A 26,089-nucleotide genomic window follows, 5' to 3' on the forward strand; every position below is an offset into this window, starting at 1 on the left:
ATTCTATTAGTTTTATTCCGTTGTCGGATGTTCCACTTTCGGTCTACAGTTTCATATTTTGTATTGATTCGCAGATTTATTTTTACAAAGTTTTTAGTTGTACTAGGTAGCGTATGGATACTATGTACGTCTTTGTAGAAATGTGAATACGACACCATAGCTTTTAACATGTAACATGAAAACATTCACAAAAACCTAAAACACTTATGCTAAAGACATCTCTGCTGTGATCCTTTCCAGCTCCTAGCAAATCATCTTTATTTACGACATTAAATACTTTGCAACAATGCAAAATATCGGTAAATAAGAACATTGGATTTTATTTCACTCACATCAATCCTCTTGTAATCCTTTTATCCTTCAGTTTCAAGATAGTTATTGTCAAATGCAATATACAATAAATACGAAGAATGTGTGTCTATGTATATTTGAACTTAATGTGATTTAACGAGAATAGTTGTTGTTGCCAACATCATCATTGCCATTGTCATAGCCGTACAGCCATCAGCATCGTTATTTTGTTTTTCTCACAATACTAACGGCAGTGCATTTGTACAGAAGCCAAAATAATAACAAAACTAAAATCCCTTCAAAAAGGATACGAATTCACTGAGGCGATATAAAGCCCTGTTTCTGCAATCATTTCCATTTTCCTTCTTCTAAGAAGGAAGAACTAGAATTATGGCGACAATTTATCAACTATGTTTGGTGTGTGTGTAGTGTGCGTGCATGTGTGTGTGTTTGTTGTGCTATGTAATGTGATTGCTAAAGAATATGGTTTGCCAAAATATTTTTCATTCCCAAACTTTGGTTGTTATCTCTTAGAAAAGTCCTTGCATAAATTGCCACATAAAATCGTCGCTGTTGTTGTTGCTGCTGTGCTGTTGTTTTGTGTTCACCCAGTCACTCATCCAGTATTGATGATGATGAGAACGATGTGTTCATTTGTCTTATCCGTCGTTGTTTTTTTATGGCCAGGAACTTTATTCGCGTTTCTCAGTTAACAAAATGACAATAAATTGTCAAATGTGTGTTGTGAGTGTGGCACTCTAACGACACCACTACAACGGTGTGTATGGCTTAGTTTGATATATTGACTACTATGGCACATCCTGATTTATCCCAATGCCATTTCAGCACAACAAATGGACACTTATGGCTTAATGCTTGTGGTTCAATCTCTGTTCACCAAGTATGAGGTGTAGCGCAATGAATTTAAATTGAGAGGTTATCCAAGGTGATAGATTGCTAACGATTTTACATGTTTTTATTTATGAAGATTGCCACAAGTTACACCTATAAATTAAAATAGTGTCATGTGTTTGAAGTGCATATACAGGGAAGTATTTGCAGTGGTGTCCTTAAGGATGATGATAATGAATCACTTATTTTAAACTAGTTTTTCAACAAATACAGATATGGATGTTAATGAATTCTATGGCTGTTCCTGTTCAACATAAACTTTACTTATGTCATTATGGTTTATCAAAAGCCAATTTTTCTAAGGATGTTACCAATTTATCAGAACATACAACAATACCAACAAATACAAAATAGTTCCAACATTTCACCTTTTTCATGTCTTATTTCAGTACTGGCGATTTCCTTTTTGTATTAAATACGACCCTGCATTATAACTTTTTTTAATCCCAAAGCTATTACAAGCGCTATCATAAACCACACAGCACTTTACTATGTAATTAACTTTCTCTCCAACAACTAATCGTCCATTTGCCAAGCATAATATTATCCATTAAAATTAAGTGAAGTTTTAATACTTAAAATCCTCAACAAATTGGTGCATTAAATAAGCACTGTAAAGTTGTTCCAAAAAATACATGCATGCATATGCATGCATGGATCTATGTTGGCTGCTGGTTTGGTTGCTAGCACTAAAAGTATAGCATCCACAAATCTTATAAAATTTTTATTATGTTTGAAGATTAACTACATCTCATATATTTACCAACTCCTATGAAATGTTCTTCTTTTCCTGTTCTACGTCGTCTTCTTCTTCTTGGATGTTCCCTACTTCCCAAGACCATAAAATCTGTTCGTTTTCTCTGTGTATTAGAAAAATGTTTTTAAAGATAAGCAACAATTCCTTCCAGGCATAAACGACAAAACGACCAGCCAAACACTCTTGCACACACACACACACACACTCATACACAAATGCACATAAAGCATCAAGCAGTATGCTAAAATTTTCTTTCTATGTTGCAAAAAGAAAAACAAGATTTATCGACAATATTCTTGTAAGAATATTGCTGGAAGTCTTTGCAAGTCTTTTTCTAGATTTATCCTTGCAAAACGACATAGAAACCCAAAATCCAAAGAAAACTTGTTTTTTGTTTAAATTTAATTTTGTTGTTACACATAAAAATTGCGACAAGAAATATTGAAATTGCAAAGGGAGGTAGGAATGGAAATTTTTCAGATGGGTTACACTTTCTTGAAAAACTTAAAAAAACACCTTTCTATGAAAACAATAAAACTAGTAAAACAAAGGATCAATCCGCTTTGCTTTGGCAATAGTGCAACTGTAAGCCCACGCAGCACAGTGTTGCCGCTTCCTTGTAAACGTGAACAAAATTTGAAGATGTTGACCTAGGTTGATGAATTTTTATACGAGTCCTTATGCGCGCATAGGAATGACAAATTCCAACTTTGGTCCATATCGGTTCAGATTTGTACATAGCCCCCATATATATATAAATCCCCGATTTTGCTATAACTATTTTAATTTTAATAGAACACCCTCTAAATTTAATATGCGAAATTTGCTAGGGCCCATGATTAATTTTACTGATTTTGGAAAATATTGGTTCAAATTTGAATATAGCTCCCATATATATTACTGAGAATATTATTTGGTAGATTTTTGCTAAAGGTTACTTGGTATTTGCATAATGTACAAAGGCATTAAACCATACATTTTTGCGTGAAATTCTATTAATGGACTGACCCATATACAATTATTATTCCCTATATTTACGAATATTTTCAAAGCCACTGCATTTGATTATCGACCTCTCATTGCTATTTTTTCTTTTTTCGTCACTCACTTCAATAATAACAAACATTAACAAGTAAAAAAGTATCAGTCGGCTTTGCCGACAGAGATATACTCTCAGGCTGTGAAACCCTTTTCTCCCAAAAAAAACTTATGTATTTAGGGTGTGGTTTTCAAGATGTTGGGCTTATGAAGCGACACAAATATGGATTGGATTAAAGCTCAAACATTCGCGGGGGATATCTATAGATAGGGCTTTTGTACCATACTTGCCTAAGAAAACCACAATATCGCTCTAAGCAGGGCCCGTAGGAAAACCTCAGGTAAACATTTTCAAAGCATCCTCGAATAGACCATAAACCACACAGACATGTTGAACATTTGAACATAAATTATGTTTGGAACAAATCAGGTGATAAGTTTATGAAATATCGCGCAAACCATTTTAGCGAATATATTTGAGCTTTTGCGGGGGAGGTCCCGAACTTTTGTGGGGGAGGTAACGGAAGGAGTGGACCGATATAACCCATCTTCGAACTTAAACTAAGTTTGGACAAATTATTACGAAAGCCAAATCTTGGACCGAATCGGTTGATCCGTTCGAGAATTAACGTGCGCTCTAGCCAGCCAGCCAAATTTTCTGAAACACATTTCGTCGTACCGTCGTATGGAGGGCGGTGATTACAAGTTGCTACAACAGAAATCAAAGCGATTCTAGAGCAGGTCCTAAACTGATCTTTTCCGAAATTTTGTGTGAAAGTTACCCGAAAGAGTGGACCGATTGATTTCATATTGGAAACTAATATAAGTCTGGAGTGGACCGATATAACCCATCTTCCAACGTAAACTAAGTTTGGACAAAATATTAGAGTTGGGTAATCTACTTCCTAGTTCCTTGTACTAGTTCCAAAACGTATGAGTAACATCATGAAATGGAACGTGTGTTGTTAAGTATACGCAGTTTGTTCAAAGAAAAAATTTGGGCCATTGGAACTGCGAAGTGAACGAGATAGTTCCATATAGTTCCTTTGGCACAACTCTACAAAATATTAAGAAAGCCAAAGTTTGGACCGAATCGGTTGATCCGTTCGAGAGTTATCGTTCGCTCCAGCAAGCCAGGCAGACATACAGACAAACAGACGGACGGACATGGCTAAATCAACTCCAAATTGTATGAAACTGATTTCGTCCAAACATACTTGGGGTCTAAAACCATTATTTCGATGAGGCACATTTTGCCCGTATGAAAGTGTATATACCCCCGTTAGCACAAATGCTGAGGGTGTAAAAAACAACTGAAGTAATTTTTTTCACAAAAACGCTGATATACACTTTCGTACAACCAGAATGTGTCTCATCAATATAATGGTTTTAGAACCCTAGTATGTTTGGACAAAATCCGTTTTAGACAATTTGAAGTCGATTTAACCACATCCATCTGTCTGTCTGGCTGGGTTGTGTGCACGATAACTCTCGAACGATATCGGATTTTAGCATATTTTTTATTTCTTATCCGATAGGACTCAAATTTTGGATCAAGGCGTTTTGAGGGTAAATTTTTCGAAAACATGCAAAAAATATGCTAAATATGCAAGTGTTTTTTTGACGAAATTCGTCAATTTGGAAATTTGGAAAAATCATCAAAAAGCGTTCTAAATTACATTTTTTGTCGTTTAACGTCGTATTTTCCAGAATATAATTTAATTGAGACTCTCCAGATATTCCGTCGCAGTAATAAAAGTGGACTAATAAGACTTAAATCAGTTTTCATAAGGTGAGAAAATATCAAATAACATAGCATTCCCATAAGTTGCTTTCCTATACAAATGTATGTAATGGAAAAATGACAAAAACTAAATCAGAAATGTCAAAATCTACGTGTCCAAATATGGTGATAGTTTCTACTCGACAAAAATTGTCTAGCAGAAAAGCAAAGGAGCTAGGGATAGTCATCGCAATATTTGTTTAAATAAAAGCGCAATTTATTCTAGTTTTTGGAATAAGGGTACGTTTTTTAGCAAAAAATGGAAAAAAAAGTATTAGAGTTCCATTTACGATTCCAGGTTCTGGAATATAACTATAATTAGAATTATACGTTTTGAATATCCACATATTAGGTTTTAATATATTCTATAGTGTTTAGTCCTTTATTCAGTATATACAAACATGAATTGACAATTTTTGTTCTTTGTTGTCAAAAAGCTTCTTTGGAAAAATGCTTTAACTGACGCTTTAATATTGATGACATGTTTTTTATTAATAAAAAATATGCAAAATCCGATGTCTACTTATCACTTATCAAAAATAAGGGCTCTGTGGAACGGAAAAATTTGCGAATTGTCAAAAATATTGCTAAGTGCAAAATGAAAAGTTGATAAGTTGTTTCGTCATCTGGAGCGTCTCGCCTCCAGTTTTGAACAGCTCGGCTGGCAATCCATCGGCTATGGCGTTGCCCTCAGGTAAATAGTGCAGAATTACAAATCCAATATTACTTATGCACACATATCCTCATCTTTTGAGCAATTTCGATGTCAAAACAAGTTCTCTATTAAGACTAGAATCTCTAGATTTTAGAAAAAAAAAAATCATTTCAAAAACTGAAAGACCAATTGATAATTCCCTTCGCCGGGATGAAATCATGATATTGGTAGCGATCAGTAAATTTTGCAGGCTGTCAATGCGTTTTGTAAACATTACTCTCTGTATAGAAAGGTAATGATGTAGTTAAGCCAATGGGGGAATACTCCAGACTTAAGCAAAAAAAATAATTTGAAGTCGTATTTTACTAATCCGCTCGGTCGATAAGGCATAACTACAAAAATTGTCTATTAGATTTTCAATAAAAATCATTTACCACCCACAATCATTGCAGAGCATATTAAAAATATTTTTGAACAGAATTCATCTTAAAATAAACTTTTCAGTAAGCATGAGTAAAAAAACAAGTTGGGTATCTTTGAGAAATAAATGTCCTTCTGATGCTATTTGCATGCCTAAATGCTCCCAGCCATCAGATCTACCATTAAATATACAGCAATATTTAATTTTTGTCGTTAATGATAATAATCAAAAATATAAAAAAGACATTTTTTTGTCAAAATATTTATGCCACGCAGTGAAAATTTATTTCTATTACAAAAGTGCAAGCGTATATTTGAATTGATAAAAATGTATTACTAATTTTAAGTACTCTAGTAAAGGATTAGTCACAATATTTTTTCATATTTTTGTAGAATACACTGTGCAACATTTTCAAGGTAATTTTGTGCAAACAATTTCAAATGCGGTTTTTATGAAAGTTCAGACGCAATAGACAAAAACCCTCTTTGGGTTTTGTTTTGTTAGATCGGGTTCGGATTTTATGACCCTATCTAAACATGGCTAAATATTGACTTTTTAAAGAAAATCGGAGCTATATCTTTGAAACCAATACGAATCCGCAGAAAACAAGAACAAGAAGATGTATTTGGAAACATTATGAACACGAATAACCTCATTTATTGCCTCAAATTTTATAATATATCTAAAATTTCCGTGATTTGTATTTTCGCAGCGTATCTCCAAAATCGTCAATTTTTTCTTAACGTTATCTTTGGGAAAAATATTCGCTGGAATGTAATACACAACTCTTCAGAACATATCATTGTTGTAAAATTCCTCTATCGCGTTGTTTCTATAATATTTTTCAACGACAATTTGATAAATATATCAACAATACATTAAAATTTCAAATATGACAATAAACAGCCTGTGTAAACGTTGCTTTAAATATGTTTTGTAGAAAGTATGATATGAAATACCGGCTAAACAACATGAAATAAGCGTTTTACAGTTTCAGAATGTTCTGAAGAATTGCTGGTTCAACTCTCAATAGTTTGGCAGTTACTGACCATAATTTCAGAAATTATGTAATCTTTCCTATATTTTATGAATTATGATGCGCTATATGCGGTTCTTCGTAGTTCGTCTGTTTGGCATATAAGTTCTACTACTTTAGGACTACAATATTGCTGAAGACCGCAAAGCAGAATTCTTATTAGTTTCTGAGATAAGTTACGGATCAATTGAAAAAAGTGTAGTCTTAGCCCGGTATAGATGTGACCATAAAATCCAAACCCGATCTAAAAACACGAAACCCAACTAGGGGTTTTGCAGTCTTAATATGTACTTTCAGAAAATGTCCACTAGAAGTTGTTTGCATTTTCAGTGTTGCACAGTGATACTAATCCGGTAAAAAACCAAACACATAATTTTTTCAAACTTGTCAAAATAATTATGCCAGGCACTGTACCTACCTACATCAGTTACCAAATTACACTCCTGATCATACCATTTGTTCTTTGGTGGAGTTCTCTGGTATCCAAGTATGGATTTTGCAGCTGTTTGCATAGAGTGGGCAATACTTTGCCACTGTGCTGACAAGTTATCAGGACGAGGAGTGCTTTGATTAAGCAATTGGACCAGTAGAGTGGAAAATGTTGAGGCTACCTGTAATCATTGCAGCTTACCGATGTCCAACTTACGTGTTGTGTATGTTGGTACTCCATTTACTACATTTTAGGATGTACATTTGCTGCAACAATGAATGTATTCCATTAATCACAACGTGTTCAATTTGGTTTCTTGTTTTCTGATCTGGTGCCAGCAAGGTGAGCCCGGTGCACTTATGAATATCGAGATGCTTAAATCTGGTAAATCTAAATATCCTGATTTTGCCGCATTCCTTTGTCATGTTTCACTGTGGAGACTGAATTTCCCGACTGTTGGATTCAAATATACTGTCCTTTCTACATTGAAATTGACATTACAATCGCCTTAAATAATTTGAATCTCATGGGCAGGACAACTGTCATATGTTTTTTCTAAGCGATCATAAAATATATCTTTGGTCTGTTCGTCCTTGTCTTCAGCGATCGCGTGAGCGCGAATAAAGCTGTTGAAGAATTTTCCTTTTATCCGTATTGCAGCAAGTCTTTCATTCACTGCGATGAAGCTGGAATCCAGATGTTTTAACCTCCGACCAACCGAAAATCCGCAGCCAAAATCATTCTTTACGTCATGGCAGCTATAATACAGAGCGTCCCCTATGGGTGTTGTTGAGACGTTTTTCCCAATCCATCATATTTCCTTTATGGCATTTATATCGGTCTTGTACACAGAAAAAATAATTTATAGATATTAGAAATAGTGTTGTCAATTTTCAGATTCGTCCATATTATGAATGCTGTTCATAATTTGAAAATTATAGGTTTCTTCTTAGATAGATTGAAGAACAAATTTCAATCGTCACGAAATTTTGCATTTATGTCGGTTTTCAAACAGAATAGAAACAATTAATTTTTGGCGATGAATGTGAAATATATAGGGGGTGAAATGGACTAAAAAGAACATTTTTATCCATTAATTTTCCCGTTTGTCTGATGAGCTGCAAAACTAACAGCGAAACTAGTCACATAAATTGGTGGTTGCGTGGGTTCGAATCTTCGGCTTTCCCTTTTCACTTGAAAAAATCATCGGTCATTAAGTTCAACTCTAAAAGAGAAAATTAATAAATTTTTTAAAAAAATGTTATTCCCACTGACAGGAAAAATTTCAAAAAAAATTTTATCCGATTTTGCAGTGGTTCTTTAGGTCGCAGTGATGGTCTGATCGGTGCGATGTCCCGCATGTCTTACCGCATGTCTTATAAAAATATTTAACCGCTGATGCTGATGTGGTTCCTTTTAATACGTTTAGTTGTCTTATTTATTCCTAAATAAATAAAACAAATTCCCCGAGGAAGTGGTGAATGGTATAACAGGGTCAGCACCGTCCGACTATAGACCTCTCTTTCCTGTTTGGTAATAGGATTTTTGCTGGTACCGCATGTTATATACTGACTACTATATAAAAATATTTTACCGCATGATGCTGATGTGGTTCCTTTTATACCTCTATTTGTCGTATTTATTCCTAAATTTAGAGGTACAAGGTAAACTATTATTCCTAGTCTACAGCCATTTTATTTTGAGCAACATTTTCCAAACGACACACCCTATATATCATACCAAAAATGTAAATGTAAACTTCATTTAATATTTATGACATGCATTTTAATATTGTTATTATTGTTCTTGTTGTTTTTGTTATATTTACAGCTTAGTGAAGATATTGGATATGTACTCTATTCAGCATTGGGTTCCTTCTACATTCCCAGCTGTATCATGGTTTTCGTTTATATACGAATTTATTTTGCCGCCAAGGCGCGTGCGAGACGCGGCATTAAAAAACATCCGCGCAAAACAAACAACGAACAGGTAAGCAAGCAACGTAACCGCCAACAGGCATTCAGTCAACAAAACAACCATCAAACAGTATTTAGCTGTCACCTTTTGCCCCCTAACTTTCCTATCCATAACCAAGACAAAAACAAAAACAATATAGTAGTAGAAAATACACAAAATGCGAGGAAAAAATAGAACACAGAAAATAAAGATCTCATCACAGCGAAAGTCAAACACGTGTTGTGGCAGCCTTGCCAACTTGGAACCGAAGCATTGCTGAAGGTTTTGTCATAGATTTTTTTGTTGTAGATTTCGTTGTTGTTTTCATAAATAAAGTGAGAAAAAATTCTCTTGTTTGCTGTTGGTTTTGTGGTAGCTAGAAAAAATGATAGAATATTACCATCAAACCACCATGTGTCTCAGGAGTAATGACCAATTAAAATCTAAAAGGCAGAAGACCAAGTTGCAGCTAATTTAAACAAAATTAGTTTGCCAAAGTTGACAGCAGTTTAAGTTCAAAACAAAGATGTTTTACGGACATTACAGGGGATATTTTGTTATTGCGGAACTGGGCAAATATTTCTTTATTATTTTGTGGGTAGAAAAGTCTTTGCAGGGAAGGGCCAAAGTGAAAAAATTGCTTAAAGTGAAGATAATCGCAATGATGTGGTATCATGTAGATTGTTTGCAAGACCTCAATCATTTACCTCTAAATTAAACATATCCAAATGGAAATTTAAATAAATCACCTCTGCTGTTCTTCAGTTGCAAAAGGTACGATTGTCCAATACGATTGTCCAATTGTATGAAATCCAAACCCCATTCAACTTGTTTTTAATTTAAAGCCGATATCTTTAACTTTCCAAAGTTAATACCTGTATCCACCCCATAACATATAATCCTCTTTAAAACCATGACATACAAATTTGTTGCTGCTGATGTGTGTGTTGTTTTATTCATTTGTAGTATAAGAAATATTTGTGTGCGTGTGTGGTTGTGTATTTGTGTCATGCCATTGCAATTAACAGAAGCACACAAATGAAACCAAAAGTTCCACAAGAAGGCAAAGAATAAGAGGAGGAGGTATACATTCATAAGTTGTGTTGCCTCTTTATGTCGATGCAATGACAACATCAACATTTGCTTCAAATACCACAAGCAATTAACGCTTCACAAACAAGTGTGTGTGTATATACATACATATATACATGTCTGACAGACAGTTTGTATATTAGAGGAGGATGAAAATAATAGTTGAAATTTTACTACACATAAAACTAACAAAAACAAGCAAAAAAAAGTATCAATCGGTTTTGCCGACAGAGATATAAGAGAGATGTGTGGCCCTTTTCGGCCCATTTGAACTTGCGGAGAAAAATGTGGATTAGTTTAAAGTGTTGCGGAGGAGGTACTTAAAGAAATGGACTGACTTGGCCCATAATGAAAGTAGATCTTATTTTGGGAGTGATATTTTTTCGCTTTCGCGCCCCTAGTCATTTCAGTGGGTCATCGTATAACTTTTGGACCAATATGCCGGGAAGTATGAAAAACATATTATCGCTGTAAATAGGGCCAAAACGAACATATATTTCCAAAGGATCTTCGAACAGGCCCTAAACTGCACTTAGACACAAATGTTGAACGTCAAATTGTTTGGCCCGCTCAAGAGAATTCGTGCATATAATTTTAGTGACATTTTTTAAATATTGGGGGGAAGTATCGGTAGTTGTGGACCGGTATTTCCAATCTTCGAACTGAAACTAATTTTGGACAAAACCCAGCAAAATTTATTTGAAGTTGTTCCTTGTGAAGTAGTGATTGAATAGCTTTTTTTGAAGCAGTCCACGCAGAGTCATGAAAAATGCAGTCCGTTCTTCACATTTTGACAATGTCCGATTTGAATCCATTTCATAAATTTTTCACATTCTAGAAATTTCAAAATTTTGCAAAAAAAAACTTAAAAAGACAAAGAACATAATTTGTTTCTTGTTAATTATAATAACAGCAATATGTTTGCATCCATAAAAAGTAATTTGTATACAAAAAATAATAAAAGTGATTTCGAACTACATCTTTGTTTGTACAAAGAACTAATTCACTACAAAGAACTAATGCAAAGTGTGTGCTTAAGAAGTAAATTAGACAGTATCCTCACTGCACCATGCCCTTGTAAAAATCATGACTTCTTTCACGTAAAAAGATGTAGTCCGAAATCACTTGCACTCATGATTTAACTACTTCTTTGGCTACAAACATTTTGCTGGGAATATGACCAAGGCCAAATTTTGGACCAAATCGGTGGATTAGTTCACGAGTTATCGTGCTCTCCTGCCACTAGTTATCGTGCGCACAATTTTTCAGAACACTTTTGAACTTTGTTGACGTGGACCTGTGTTGACAAAGTTCTTGGAGGTAAGTACTGCTGCCCAAATGAAGACTAAATACAAAATTCCAGCCGTTTCAGTGTGAAAATGAAATTAAAATCTTCAAAATACCGAAAATCGGGAGTACCGTTCTATGGGGACTATATCAAAACGCGGATCTGTATTGACAAAGAAGACTAAATACCAAATTTTAGCAATTTCGCGGAAGTAGTGAGCCTAACACTTTCAAAATAAAAAAAATTAGATGGTACCGTTCTAAGTGGGCTATACAAAACCTGGACCTGTACTAACAAAATTTCCGAGGGGACGCTTTTGCAGCCGCAAGGAAGTCTAAAAACAAAATTCCAGCCTTTCCGGTATGATAATGAGTCTGAAGCGTTGAAAATACCGAAAATCGAGGGGTACAGTTCTAAAACGTGGATCTGTACTGACAAAATTCTGGGAAGAAGAAGACTAAATACCAAATTTAAGCAAATTCGGTATAGTAGTGAGGCTAAAACCATTTCTATGTCTGCCACACCAAAACGTGGAACTGTACTGAGTCTAAATTCAAAATTCCAGCCTTTTCGGTGTGAAAATGTAGCTAAATCCGAAAATCGGGAGCTACCGGGCAATGGGAGCTAAATCGAAACGTGGACCTGTAGAAGCAAATTTCTGGGGGAAAAGTTTAGTAGTCACAATGAAGACTAGATACCAAATTTCAGCCATTTTTGAGTGCTAATGAGGCTAAAACCTTCAAAATATTGAAAGTCAGGAGGTACCGTTCTACGGGGACTATACGAAAATGTAGACCTATACCAACAAATTTCAGATGGAAGGTTATACACCCACAACGAGGACGATTTCAGCCATTTTGGTGGGATACAACCTTCAAAATACCGAAAATTGGCAAGTACCGTTCTATGGTGACCATATCAAAACGTGGACCGATATAGCACATTTTCAATACCAATCATTATAGGAGTGACAAAAAACTTAAACATAATCTTAAATATTGCAAGCTGTATCTTGATTTGCGGGGAATGTGGAGTCCTTAGACCACGATAGCTTTGTTGCAGAATGGTGAGCAATCGGGGGAGAAAAGAGATGATAAAGTTGTGTATTGGTAATTGTTTTCATACAACAAAAAAAAAAAAATACAATACAAATACAATACGGTGCACACTGGTCAAAACCATTGATCCAGCGGCGCGAAAGTCAAAAAATCAAAGCTTAAAATTACGAAATGTTTTCCATTGTATCGATTACAGACACTCTGCTGACTAAAATTTTGTTTTCTCTTTTTTGTTGTTGTAAATATTCACTCAGTTATTAACTGTCAAGTGCAAGAAATTTTGATGCATCAGATTTTAACAAAATTTTAGCTAAAAACCTGATTTCATATTTGTTTAATTGTTTAATAAATTCGTAATAAAACTAAACAAAATTTGTTTTATTGATAGGGGAGGGTGTAAGCTGAATTTAAAAATATGTTTGGGACCTGAAGTTGCATAGTTATGTAGCAATAAATTTTCAAAAATTATTATTTTTTATGTTTTTAGTGCAATATACTTTTGTTGAATGGAGCGTAACTACCAAGGTCCACTGAGGTTCAGTCCAATTTTTTTTTACTAATTAAATTGGACTTCATAGATTCCGAAAAACCACAATTTAGCTGCGAATAACTGCAAATCGTGCTGAAAATGGTCTTGAAAAATAGCTTAAATCCTCAAAATATCCAAAATCTGTCGATACAGTTATATGGGGGCTATATCAAAATGTAGACCTATGTTCACAATTTTTGGTGGAGAATGTTTGTGTACACTGGGAACCTCAAATACCAAATTACACCTAATTTGGCCGGAACATGTAGCTTTAAACTCCCTTCATTTCTGAAAATCGGGAGGTACCTTAAAAGGGGCCTATACCCAAACGTGGACATATGTCCACAATTTTTGGTGGAAAGGTTTAGTGATCACTAGAAACCCTAAGTACCAAAGTGCACGCAGAAGGTCGTGGGTTCGATTCCCCGGCTAGGCAACATAAATTTTTCAAATACCCCTCAGTAATGTTGGCGACATTTCCCTGAGTAGTTCAGCCATGTAAAACTTCTCTACAAGTAATATGAATCGGGGTGCACTCATTGATATGAGAGAAGTCTCCCTTGTCCCGCGTGGGATGTTTGTGGAACAATTATTATTATAGTTGTCGTGCGCAACATGTTGCAAGAAAAATCAAAACGATATAAAAGGAGGTCATAAACTGTACTTTTCCGAAATTTTGTGTGGAGGGTACCCAAAGGAGTGGACCGTTGTAGTTCATATCCGAACCTGATCTATGTCTGGTAGAAATACTACGAACACATTCCATCCTCTGGTCGTCTATCTGTCTGACAGTTTTATGCGATATGATAATTCTCGAAGGAATCAACCGATTTGGTTTCCACAATATTTTGTTCAAACTTAGTTCAAGTTCGAAGATACCCCATCTTCGATCGGTCTACCCCTTCGTGTAACTCCCCACAAACGTTCAATTGTTACACCCTCCTATTTGACAGAACTATGCGTAATTTCACAATTGAGGCTCCCTGTTGCCACAAAACTTCTCCATCCAAAAATTTCAACATAGGTCAATGTGTTGGTATAGCATCCATATTACGGTATGTCCCGATTCTAAGTATTTTGACGATTTAAGCTATATTTTCTGACCGAACTATCCGTTATTTGACATTCCCAGTATTCACAAAACTGCTGCATCAAAAATTGTCAACAAACATAGGTCTTTGTTTTGATATAGCTCCCGTAGAACGGTAGCTCTCAATTTCGATATTTTGAGGATCTTAGATACTTTTTTGACCGAACTATCTGTTATTTAACATTTGAGTTTCTCTGCAGCCACGAAACTTCTCCACCAAACATTGTCAACATAGGTCCACGTTTTGGTATAACCCTCATATATTTTAATTACACCTGCTAATTGACCCTTGAAAACATATTCACCAAAAATTATCAACAAGGTCCACACTTAATTATAGCACCCACATAAAGGTACCATTTTTTATATACATTGTTGAACTTCTTTAGGCATTTGTGGTATTCGTGGTCAAAAAAACTATCCCACATAAAATAGTGGACAGGAACAGAAACTAATTTTAACCTGTTAGTTCGGAATAGTTTATGATGTGGGGTGTAAAAATTTTGGCCAGACCGAACTAACGATTATTTCAATTAATTAAAAAAAATTTTGACTTATTCTCGAAAAAAGTAACCGATTTGCTTCAAGCTTTGCGCATCGCAATATTTCTTTCTGACATAGATTAGGTTCGAATATAGAATATATCGGTGCAATCTTTTAGGTATCTTCCACATAAAATTTTGGAAAATTTATCCGATCGTTTGCGTTTATTCAGCAAGTTTTACACGCGACCATACTTTCTGAGGTAATGGCACAAATGACCTACAAACTTAACAGTGGGTAAATCATCGGTGAAATTAATGTAGAATTAAAAAATCCCAAAAATAAAAGTATTTAAAGATAGGAAGTAGGAGTCCAATTACTATTTTATATTCAAACTAGCAGACCCCGGTCCGCGTTGCTGGCCCGTAGTACTAAGTTTTAATGACAACCTTTTATGGACTTTATGCTTGACAATTCAAAATAGGTATTTTCTACCTCACTTCTTCGGTCCATTGTCAAACCGAGGAACATTTTAAATTTATCAACAGATTTCTTTTCTCTTACGGTCTTTGCCAGATTTTTCGTCCATTGATGCTGTTTAGCATTTATTATCGTCAATGTGCCCTGTTTTTATTCTAAAGCGATCTGATTATAAAAGTTAAAAAATTTTTAATTCGAATTCTCCCGCTTATTGAGACTTATATGTTTTAGTTTTTGATAGCTGACCTCACCATTTAGAGAAATTTGTATATATATCGTTTTTGTTGATCGGGGGCGCAACCACCGTTGTCTCGAAAGTTATGCCCTCGAAATTCGTCTACAAATATATAGCATTTTGGAAATTGTATAAAATTAGGTTCAATAGTTTTGGAAAAATAATGTATTGAAGATATATGTATCTAGAGTACACACCACCCCATTGCCTACCAAAATTTATGCTGAAATCTATGTAATGATAATTTTGGCGTTTAAAAGTTTAAAAGAAAGGCGTGAGGAAGTTAATGGAAACCGGTTCAGTAGTATAGAAGATATACCATATTTAAAAAACTGCCGTGGTCGGGTCTTTAGGCCCAAAGACGTACCTAGATTGTAGATTAATCCGTACATTTTTAAGCCAATATATACGTAATTTTTGCAAATATAGCGTTTTTTAAAAATATCTTATAGGGGAGGTACCACACCCCCTCTGGAATTCAATAAAATATGTAGCCTGTTCGGTGGCCATATCTGACATTCTCTGGCAATTTCAGACAAAATCGCTTCCGTAGTTTTCGCAGAAAAAAAAATTATATTGAAAATTGAAAAAAGTAGGCGTGGTAAAATTTTCTTTCCATAAAAACCTAAGTTGGGTTATGACGGCATTTGATTTTTATACATAAAGATATGGCGTTTCTTCAAATATGGCAAAGGAAAGTGCGATATTCAAGAAAATATGCATCCTATTTTCACTGGGGGAAAATCGGTTCAGTAGTTTGGTAGATGTAACATATTTTAAAAAGTGGGCCTGGTCAAGCCTTTGGGTCCTAAAGAAGTAGGTAAGGTCTGAGGCACAACCACAATTGTCTCACAAATTAATTTCCAAACCAATACATTCGTATTTATTGTAAATATAGCATTTTTAAAAAATAGCGTATAAGGGAAGCAAACCGTTTTTTCCGAAATTCAACAAAATATATAGCTAATTTTACCGGGCCATCCCTGTACATTCTCTGACAATTTCTGGAAAATCAGTTCAGTAGTTTATGAAGAAGAGATTAAAATTGAAAAATGAACAAAATTGCGTAAATGTCGGCGTGGTCGAATTTTCTTTGCAGTAAAACCCAAGTTGGGTTATGACTACGGTGACCAATATTTTTGGATGAAAATAGAGTACATGCACGAAGACTACTACAAAAGTTTCTGGCCTAGACAACAATTCGTATCGCCAGGTGTCATTTGATATTTGTATTGGAAAGTTTGACATTTTACTCAGTACGATTTGTCGTACTACCGCTGCGTTGTTTACAAAAAAGTGAGTAGATCATGCTGAGAATACTTTAAAACACAATAAATTCACTTTTGATAATAAATATTCGCTTTTTTAGGCCAGAAAATTAAATAGTTGCCCTCGTGCCCATTGAAGAAAAGCTACAGGCCAAAAATTGGACGGGAATTACTATTCACAAGTATTTGTAAAATAAATCAAAATAGAGGACATAGAGTACCCCCAATGAAAATAGAGGACAAATAGAGTACGTTAAAAAAATAGAGTACGGACGCCTAAAATGGAGTACTGTACTCTATAATAGAGTACGGTTGGTCACCGTAGTTATGACGAACATTTCAAAAAAAAAAAAAAAATTATCCGAATCAGTCCAGCTGTTCTCAACTGATACCATTACCAACGAAAGACATTTGGTTTTTATTCATAAAGATGTAATTTTATATCTTAAATTTTTATATGTATTTCCCAATCCATGATATAGTTAAGATACCTCCACCATAGATAGATATTTCACCTTGCTAAGTACAGACACAAACAAATTTAGCAAATTGAACACATAGTATCACTCCTGTCACTTCAACAGAAACAATTATGCAAATTCTTTTATGGTAGACCAAAATTAATTGTCCCACTCCAATGTCCACGCACTTACACTTGCGTACGTGGCGTACGACGGCCATGAATCTAGCAAAGTGAGACCAACCATAAAAGCCATAATAGGAGTATATCTTTGTTATACATGCAAACAAGAAGAAAATGCGTATGTATGTATATGTCAATGTGTGTGCTCTTGTCTATATTTGTACCCTTGTAAATGATGATGCCGAATGCGGTAGTATCTTTAGCAATGATGGTTGCATGTTTGATAAAGTCGAATGGACGAATGGACAGACGAGCGGACATGCATGCATGCGAACAGATACGTACGTGTAGATAGGGTTGCAAATACCAAAGTAAATATTCATGCAATGTCACCGTTATTTTCACACAAACCGGTACGTACAAATACCAATACGACAAAAAACAAAAAACACATAAAAGAGGAATGTATGTTTGTGTGAATACATAATGTTAAATTGAGTGTATTTCATACGCACCACATGTCCATCGACATTCTCGTTTTATTTTCAGTTCAGTTTTTGTTGCACTCTTTTATGGCAATAACAAAAAGGAAGAACACTTTACACGCTCATGCTTAAACACACACACACACGAATAGATAAACATTTAGAAGAACTTTTAGTCACATATACACACATACGTAGATGTATACAAATGCCAAAAGCAATGTCATATATGTTTTTTAATGCCAACTGCTGTTAGACGTCATTCAGCAGATATCAGAACACAGTAGGAGATAATTTGCATATTTCTCATTCAAGTGACGAGGCCATTTTTTTGTTTTGTAATGGAGTACTGAAGTTGTGGTTAGTGAATTGCTATTTCAAAGGGGGACTTTGGGTAATGATAATGAGTAGCTTCCAGGGGTGAGGATTTAAATTCAATGTTGGCTATGAAGATGCTGGAAATTAAAAATAAATTTTAAGAAAATGCCAGTAAAATGTTAGAAGAAATATCCAGGAAGAGTGTAGAAAATTACTGATTTATAGATTTTTTATATTAGCGGCGATCATAAATTCAAAACAAGTAAAAAATCGTAAAGTTCGGCCGGGCCGATCCTTTTATACCCTCCACCTTAAACTATTCTTAACTAACATTTAATAATTAGTTTCCTTTCCTGTCCACAAATTATTGACCACGGATACTACAAATGCCTAAATTATTTAATATAAACAAGTAAAAAAGTGTCAGTCGGCTATGTCGACAGATATATACCCTCAGCCAATGTGAAGTGAAACTTTCACCTACGGACAGATCGAATGTATTTAAGGTCTCTTCAGAATTATTATGTTTGGCCCTTTTCGGATATTTGAACTTGCCGCCAAAAATGTGGATTAGGAATTAACTGTACTAAGACACAAATGTTGTTGGGAGGTACCCTTAGGGAGGACCGATATGGGTCATGTTAGCAGTTAAACTTAATTTTGACAAAATTTTAGGTGATCCAAAGATTGGACCAAATTGGTTGCCCCATTCAAGTGATATCGTCCTAGCATTTTAGTGACATTTTTCAAATATTGGGGAGAAGTAACGGAAGTTGCCCCATGAAACTAAGTTTGGATATAATGTGACAAAGACCAAATGTTGGACCAATCCGGTTGAATAGTTCGAGAGTTATCGTGCTCTCCGACCGCTACATATGGTGACATAGGGGTTTTTACACCTTTCGGGCTGTTTTCCTAAAAAATATGGATTTGCCCCTGAAAAAACTTTTACCGTCGTAATGGAGGTAGCGAATTCAAATCGCTTCATAAAAATCTAAGTGATTCGAAAGCAAGTCTTAAAGTTTACTTATGCGAAATTGTGTGTGAGAGGTACCAGAAGGAGTAGACAAATATATTCCATATTCGAACCTGATCTATATCCGCAGATATATTAGGATGTGCAAAGTATGGATTACATCGGTCACTCCCTTCAAGAGTTATCGTGCGCACAATTTTTCCGAACAATTTGGGGGAGGTACCTGAAGGAGTGAACCGATATGGCTTATCTTCGAATTTAAACTATGTTTGTGCTTACTTAAGCCACAGTAGCATCTGTTGCCAAAACAATTCTTTTTTTATTTCACAACTGATGTCGTTTGTTGTGTTTATGGTGGTGCCGAGGTAGACGAAGTCTTTCACAACTTTCATCAACTTGGTCTTCTCGCCATTTACCGCCAGACCCACTTTAGCAGATTCTCCTTCGACTTTCATAAAGGTATCGGTTACTTCTTTTACTGATCGTCCCATGATGTTTATATCATCAGCATAAGCAAGTAACATGTGTCTATTGGTGTAGATTGTGCCACTTCTTTCGACGTTTGCCTCTCGTATAACCTTTTCCAGCAGGATGTTGAAAAGATCACACGAAAGGCTTTCTCCTTGCCTGAAACTTCTTTTGATACAAAACTCTTCGGAGAGGTTCGTTCCTATCTTAACTGAAGATCTTGTGTCAGTTAGAGCCATTTTACAAAGCCGGATGAGCTTTGCGGGGATACCAAATTCAGACATTGATGGAATACCTTTGAACGCAGCGGGCTGTCCAAGGCTGCTTTATAATCGACAAAAAGGTGGTAGGTGTCGATCTGCATCTCTAGGGTCTTCTCCAGGATTTGCCGCAGGGTAAATAACTAGTCAATGGTGGACTTGCCAGGTCTAAAGCCCCAATGGTATGGTCTGCTGTCTTTACTTCATCTTGGCCGGGTGGTATACATTTAATACCACCTTCCGGGAGTGGATCTGAGGTATCTTCGTTGACTTCGCTACTATTGGACACTAACAGTTTGGAAAAATGCTCTTGCAATATCCTTAGCACACTATCTGTATCAGTTACCAGATTACCTTGCTGGTTTCTTCCGGAGGATGTGCCAGTTCCAAAGCCATCAGTTTGATGTTTCACTCTTTGGTAGATTTTTCGGACTTCATTCTGTCTCCTGTACATCTCGATATGTTCACACTCCCGCTTTTCCATCTCCCTCTTTTTCCTGTGGAAAAGACGTTTCTCCTCTCTCCTTTTCTCCCGATACCACTCACGTGCGCTACGCGTTGCTACTGATTGTAAACTAGCCCTATATGCCGCATTTTTCTCTTCGGTAGCAGCACGACACTCCTGGTCATACCATGGATTCCTTGGTGGGGGCCTCTGGTATCAAAGTACTGATTTTGCGGCTGTTTGCATGGAGTGGGCAATATTTGGCCACTGTCCTGATATGTTATCGGGACGAGAGTGGTTTGATTAAGCAATTGGGCCAGTTGAGTGGAATATGCTGTGGCTATCTGTTGTGATTGCAGCTTACCGATCTCCAACTTCCGTGTTGTATCCGTTCGCATTTTATTTGCTACGTTTAATCTGCTACGAGCCTTTGCTGCAACAAGGTAGTGGTCGGAGTCTATGTTTGCACCTCGGAACGATCGTACATCCAACACGCTCGATGCATGTCTTCCATCTATCCCAACGTGATCAACTTGATTTCTTGTTCTTTGATCTGGCGACAGCCAGGTGCCCTTATGAATATCGAGATGCTTAAATCTGGTACTGCTAACTACCATGGTTTTGCAGCTGCAAAGTCTATCCGTCTCATACCATTGTCAGATGTTTCACTGTGGAGACTGAATTTCCCGACTGTTGGGCCAAAGATATTCTCCTTTCCAATTTTGGCATTAAAATCGACTAGTATAATTTTAATGTCATTGGCAGGGCAAAGGTCATAAGTTTCTTCTAGGCACTCGTAAAATACATCTTTGTTCTGTTCGTCCATGTCTTCAGTGGGAGCATGAACGCAATAAAGCTGATGATGAAGAATTTAGCTTTTAATCGAATTGCAGCAAGTCTTTCATTCACTGGGGTGAAGCTGGAGACCAGATTTTTATACCTCCGACCAACTACAAATGCGCAACCAAACTCATGCTTTGTATCATGAAACCCTCAAAATACCGAAAATCGGGAGTTACCGTTATATGGGGACTATACCAAAACATGGACCTATGTTGACGATTTCTAGTAAAGAAAGAAAATATATTTCGCAAGCAGAGAACAGATGAGATTAAACTGAAACTGGTCGAATAAAAAAAACTTACATAGCCATATTACAGCATCAAACAAACAAAGTTCCTGATTACCGATATTCGGCTGAATCATGACTTATTGAAGTGTTATTGGTAACTTCGCAAAGCGACTGAATCTACCATACAACAACGAGGCAGATTGGAGAATGTTGAGCAGCACATCTATTCCTGCCTTGAACTTATATAACGAAGATTTAAAGCTGTAGAACCTCCGTTACTTCACAACTTAGCAGAGATGAAAAAAATAAGTCTGAGGGGCCTTCAAAAATTGTTCAATTCGTTAACTATAATTGCTGGAAGCTATAATCGTTAATAGCAATCCTCAATTTTGAAAGATGTTCCGTTTTCCACACAATTCTAAGCACAAATCGATTCCCTACCAAAAAAAAAAAAAATCCTTCAAAGGCATTAACCTTAAAAATCAGAATTCTTTCTTTAAATTTGTTTTCCAAACACAGTATTCCGTTTTTCTTTTTTCTTTCAAATACTTCTCAATTTACAAACATTTGGCCTTTTACAATTCCCACTGTTTCTCTGCTATCAGCTGACAGGCAGACAAACAGACAGTCAAACGGACAGAACGCCTGAATACAAGTGAATTTAATCAAGCTCTACTAACATTTGTGGATGTTAAATGAGTTTGCAATTTACCAACAAACAAACGGCTACCATCCGCCACATAGCACAGATCAGCTTTGAATGCACACAGACACACACCCACAAACAGACCCACAGACAGTCGTCATCTATACGGGTGGCAGGCAAACTGGAAATATTTAAGTGGTTATTTCAACTGTTTTCAATTGAAGAAAAAAAATTAAATTAAATTCTTCGCATTCCTTTTGCTGTGCGTTTTATTTGTTTTTGTTAACAAACAAACAAAATTAAAACAAGTGGTGACCACCGCCACCATCGACATCAACGGATAATAAAACGGACAAAGGCTAATGGTTCTGGTTGTCCACACTGGACCGCCAACCTATCCACACAAATTTATTGACATCATTTAGAATTGGGGCGGAGGGGGTTATGAAACTATATCTTGTTACTCTGGCATTTGTGGTCGGTCAAGGCAAACAAGCCGGGTAGAATTTATTTATTTGGTCGTTATCTTGGTTAACATTGGTCGTGGAGACGTGTGCTTAGTAAAAATTAAATGAAAAAAGTGGGAGTGTTTGAAAATGTGTTTTATGAATTTAAAAGATATATATATATATATATATTAAAAACAGCAAAAATCTGAAAAATATCGCAGTAATGTCTATAGAAAAAAAGCCCACAATGTCATTATAATATAAATGTTATGGTGGGGGGATTTGAACATCATAAGGAGTAGAGGTGGCAAACTATCAATATTCCCCACACAAGATATATATTCGATATGTCATTTCACAGCATAACTATCGATATTATAGTTAAATTTCCATTATCATTAATTACGGAATAAAAATGGGAGAAGATCTGTGTTTTTGTTCAAATTTTGCACAAGTTCGTCACAGAAATACAAAGGAGAATCAACAGGGTGGTACTTTTTTAAGTGTGGAACTATGTTGACAATATTTTGGTGTAGATGTTTTGTGACCACTGGGAACCTCAAAGGTCAGATTACAGGTAGTTCCTTAAAATACGTAAAATCGGTAGATACCGTATACAGGGGCTATACTGAAACATGGACCTATGTTTAAAATTGTTGTTGTGGAAGTTTGTGACCACTGGGAATCTCAAATGGCAAATTATAGCTACTTCGGTTAAAATTTTTAGCTAAAATCCCTAAAAAGAATGAAAGTCAGGATGTGCGGTTATATAGGGACTACCAAAGCATGGACTGTGTTGACAATTTTTGATGGAAAAGTTTTGTGATCACTGGGAAATTCAAATGTCCATTAACAGGTAGTTTGGTAAAATATAATAAAAATGTTCCACAAACATCCCAGAAGGGACAAGGGAGACTTTTCTCATGTCATTGAGCGCACCCCGATCCATATTAAGCTCAATGATATGGGACCTACTCTTTATCGCCGTGCCCGAACGGCGTGTCTTGTAGAGAAGTTTTACATGGCTGAAATACTTAGGAAATGTCGCCAACACTAGAAAGGGGTATTTTGCCACAGTTGAAAAGTTTATGTTGTTTGGCCCTGGAATCGAACCCCAGACCATCGGAGTGCAAGGCGGGTGTGCATACCATTGCAGCACGGTGTTAAAATTCTCGCAATACTTATAATAGGAAGGTACCTTTATATGAAGGCAATGCCAAAACATGGAGCTGTGTTGAAAATTATTGGTGGATATGTTTTGTGTCCCCAGAGGACCTCAATTGACATATCACTGATAGTTCGGTTCGGCATTTATGCTAAAGAGGGTATATACACTTTCATACGGGCAAAATGTGCCTCATCGAAATAATGTTTAGACCCCAAGTATGTTTGGACGAAAAGATAACTCTTGAACCTATGAACCGATTCGGTTCAAATTTTGGCTTTCGTAATATTTTGCCCAAACTTCGTTTATGTTCGAAGATGGGCTATATCGGTCCACTACTTCCGGTACCTCTTCCACAAAAGTTCGAAAATGTTCGGAAAATTTGTGCGCACGATAACTCTTGAAGGAAGTAACCGATTTGGTGCATACTTTGCACATCCTGAAATGTCTATTAGACTTAGATAAGGTTTCAATATTGACTCAATCGGTCCACTCCTTCGGGTACCTCCCACACAAAATTTCGGAAAAGTTCAGTTTAGGGCCATCTCTCGAATCGCTTTGATTTTTGTTTTAGCAACTTGTATTCACTGCCGACGGTACAAGTTTCATTAGGGGCAAGTCCATACTTCCTGAGAAAATAGCCTGAAAGGTGCAAAAAAAACCAATATGACACCGTGTGAGGTGGTTAGAGCGCAAGATAACTCTAGAACGGATCTGCCAATTCGGTCCAACATTTAGCCTAAGTAATATTTTGTCCAAACATAGTTTAAATTCGAAGATAAGCTATATCGGTCCACTCCTTCAGGTACCTCCCCCACAAAAGTTCAAAAATGTTTGGAAAAATTGTTCGTACGATAACTCTTGAAGGGAGTGGCCGAATTGGTCCATACTTTACACATCCTAATATATCTTTCTGATATAGATCATGTTCAAATATGGACTATATTTGTCTACTCCATCCGGTACCTTTCACACAAAATTTTGGATAAGTTCACTTTAAGACCTGATATCGAATCACTCTTATTTTTGTTGAAGCAACTTGCTTTCGCTGCCTCAATTACGATGGTAAATGCGTTTTTCAGGTGCAAGTCCATACTTCTTGAGAAAACAGCCCGAATAGTGTAAAAACCCCCTATGACATCATATGTAGTGGCTCGAGATCCACTTCCATATTGGTCAATGTCGATCCATTCCTTTCAGTATCTCCTCCGCAAAACTTTTGATCTTTAATCCTAATCATCATTTTTGTCGGTTCAAACGCCCAAAATTTTTAAAACATACGTTTTTTGGGAAAAATTGTTTCAATATACACAGGTTGGGGGTATATCTCTGTCGACAAAGCCGACTGATAATTTTTTACTTGCTTTTTTTTTTTTTTTTTTTTTTTTGTTAAATTCCTAAAAACAAGGAAAATCGGTAGGTACCGTTATATGGGAGATATACCAAAACATGAACTATATTGAAATGACGAAAATCGGGAGGTACCATAGTGTTATACCGAAATATGGACCTATGCTTACAATTTTTCGTAAAGTAGTTTTGTTACAATTGGAAGCCTCAAATGTCAAATTGCAGGTGCTTCTGTGTAAAGAGGTAGTTAAAATCTTCAAAATACCGAAAATCTGGAGGTACCATTGAGAGGATGGGGTTATACCAAAACATGGACCTTTGCTGACAATTCTTGGTGGATATGTTTTGTAACCTCTGGGAAGTCAGTTTACAGGTACTTCAGTCAAAAATTTAATTTTTAAACCATAAAAACACCGAAATCGGGAGTAACCATTATATTGGTGCAATACCGATTACATGGACATATGTTGACAATTTTTGTGAAGATATTTTGTGACCGCTGGGAACCTCAAATGTTAAATTTCAGGTAGTTCGGTCTAAAAAAATATAGCTAAAATCCTCCACGTAGTCCGAAGTAGGATCTGTTGAACAATAGTGCTCTTCTTCTTATTCCACAACTGATGTTGATTGTTGTGTTTCTAATGGTACGGAGGTAGACAATGTCTTTTACCACCTCAAAATTATGAGAGCCAACTTCCACACTTGATTCTTGTTCTATGGACGCCCTAGGCGCCCATACCATCAACTTAGACTTGTTGCCGTTTACTGCCAGGCCCACTTCAGCAGATTATCCTCAAACTTTCTTAAAGATATCAGTTGTTTCTTTTAATGATCGACCCATGGTGTCAATGTCGTCAGCAAAAACAAGTGACATGCGGCTATTGGTGTAAATTGTGACATTTCTTTTAACATCTGCATCTTGTATAAACTTTTCTAGAAGAATTTTGAATAGGTCACACGAAATGTTGTCTCTTTGCCTGAAAACTCTTTTGGTTATAAACTGTTCGGAAAGGTTATATAACTGCGAACCGGGTAAAAGTTAAAGTCATCTTACAAAGATTCAAATTCAG

General features: G+C 36.0%; 1 protein-coding gene across 4 annotated transcripts in view; it reads left to right on the forward strand.

Moving 5' to 3' along the window:
- Positions 1–26,089, forward strand: part of Octalpha2R (alpha2-adrenergic-like octopamine receptor) — a 462,839-nt gene that overhangs the window by 396,031 nt on the left and 40,719 nt on the right. For all 4 annotated transcript variants that reach the window (XM_073962358.1, XM_073962356.1, XM_073962355.1 and 1 more), the window contains one exon: positions 9,154–9,312. In XM_073962358.1, the coding sequence (XP_073818459.1) occupies positions 9,154–9,312 (159 nt within the window). The remainder of the gene's footprint in view (positions 1–9,153; positions 9,313–26,089) is intronic.

This window comes from Musca autumnalis, unplaced genomic scaffold (genome assembly GCF_047663935.1).
Source record: "Musca autumnalis isolate F117 unplaced genomic scaffold, ASM4766393v1 scaffold_1, whole genome shotgun sequence".
Lineage (NCBI taxonomy): Eukaryota > Metazoa > Arthropoda > Insecta > Diptera > Muscidae > Musca > Musca autumnalis.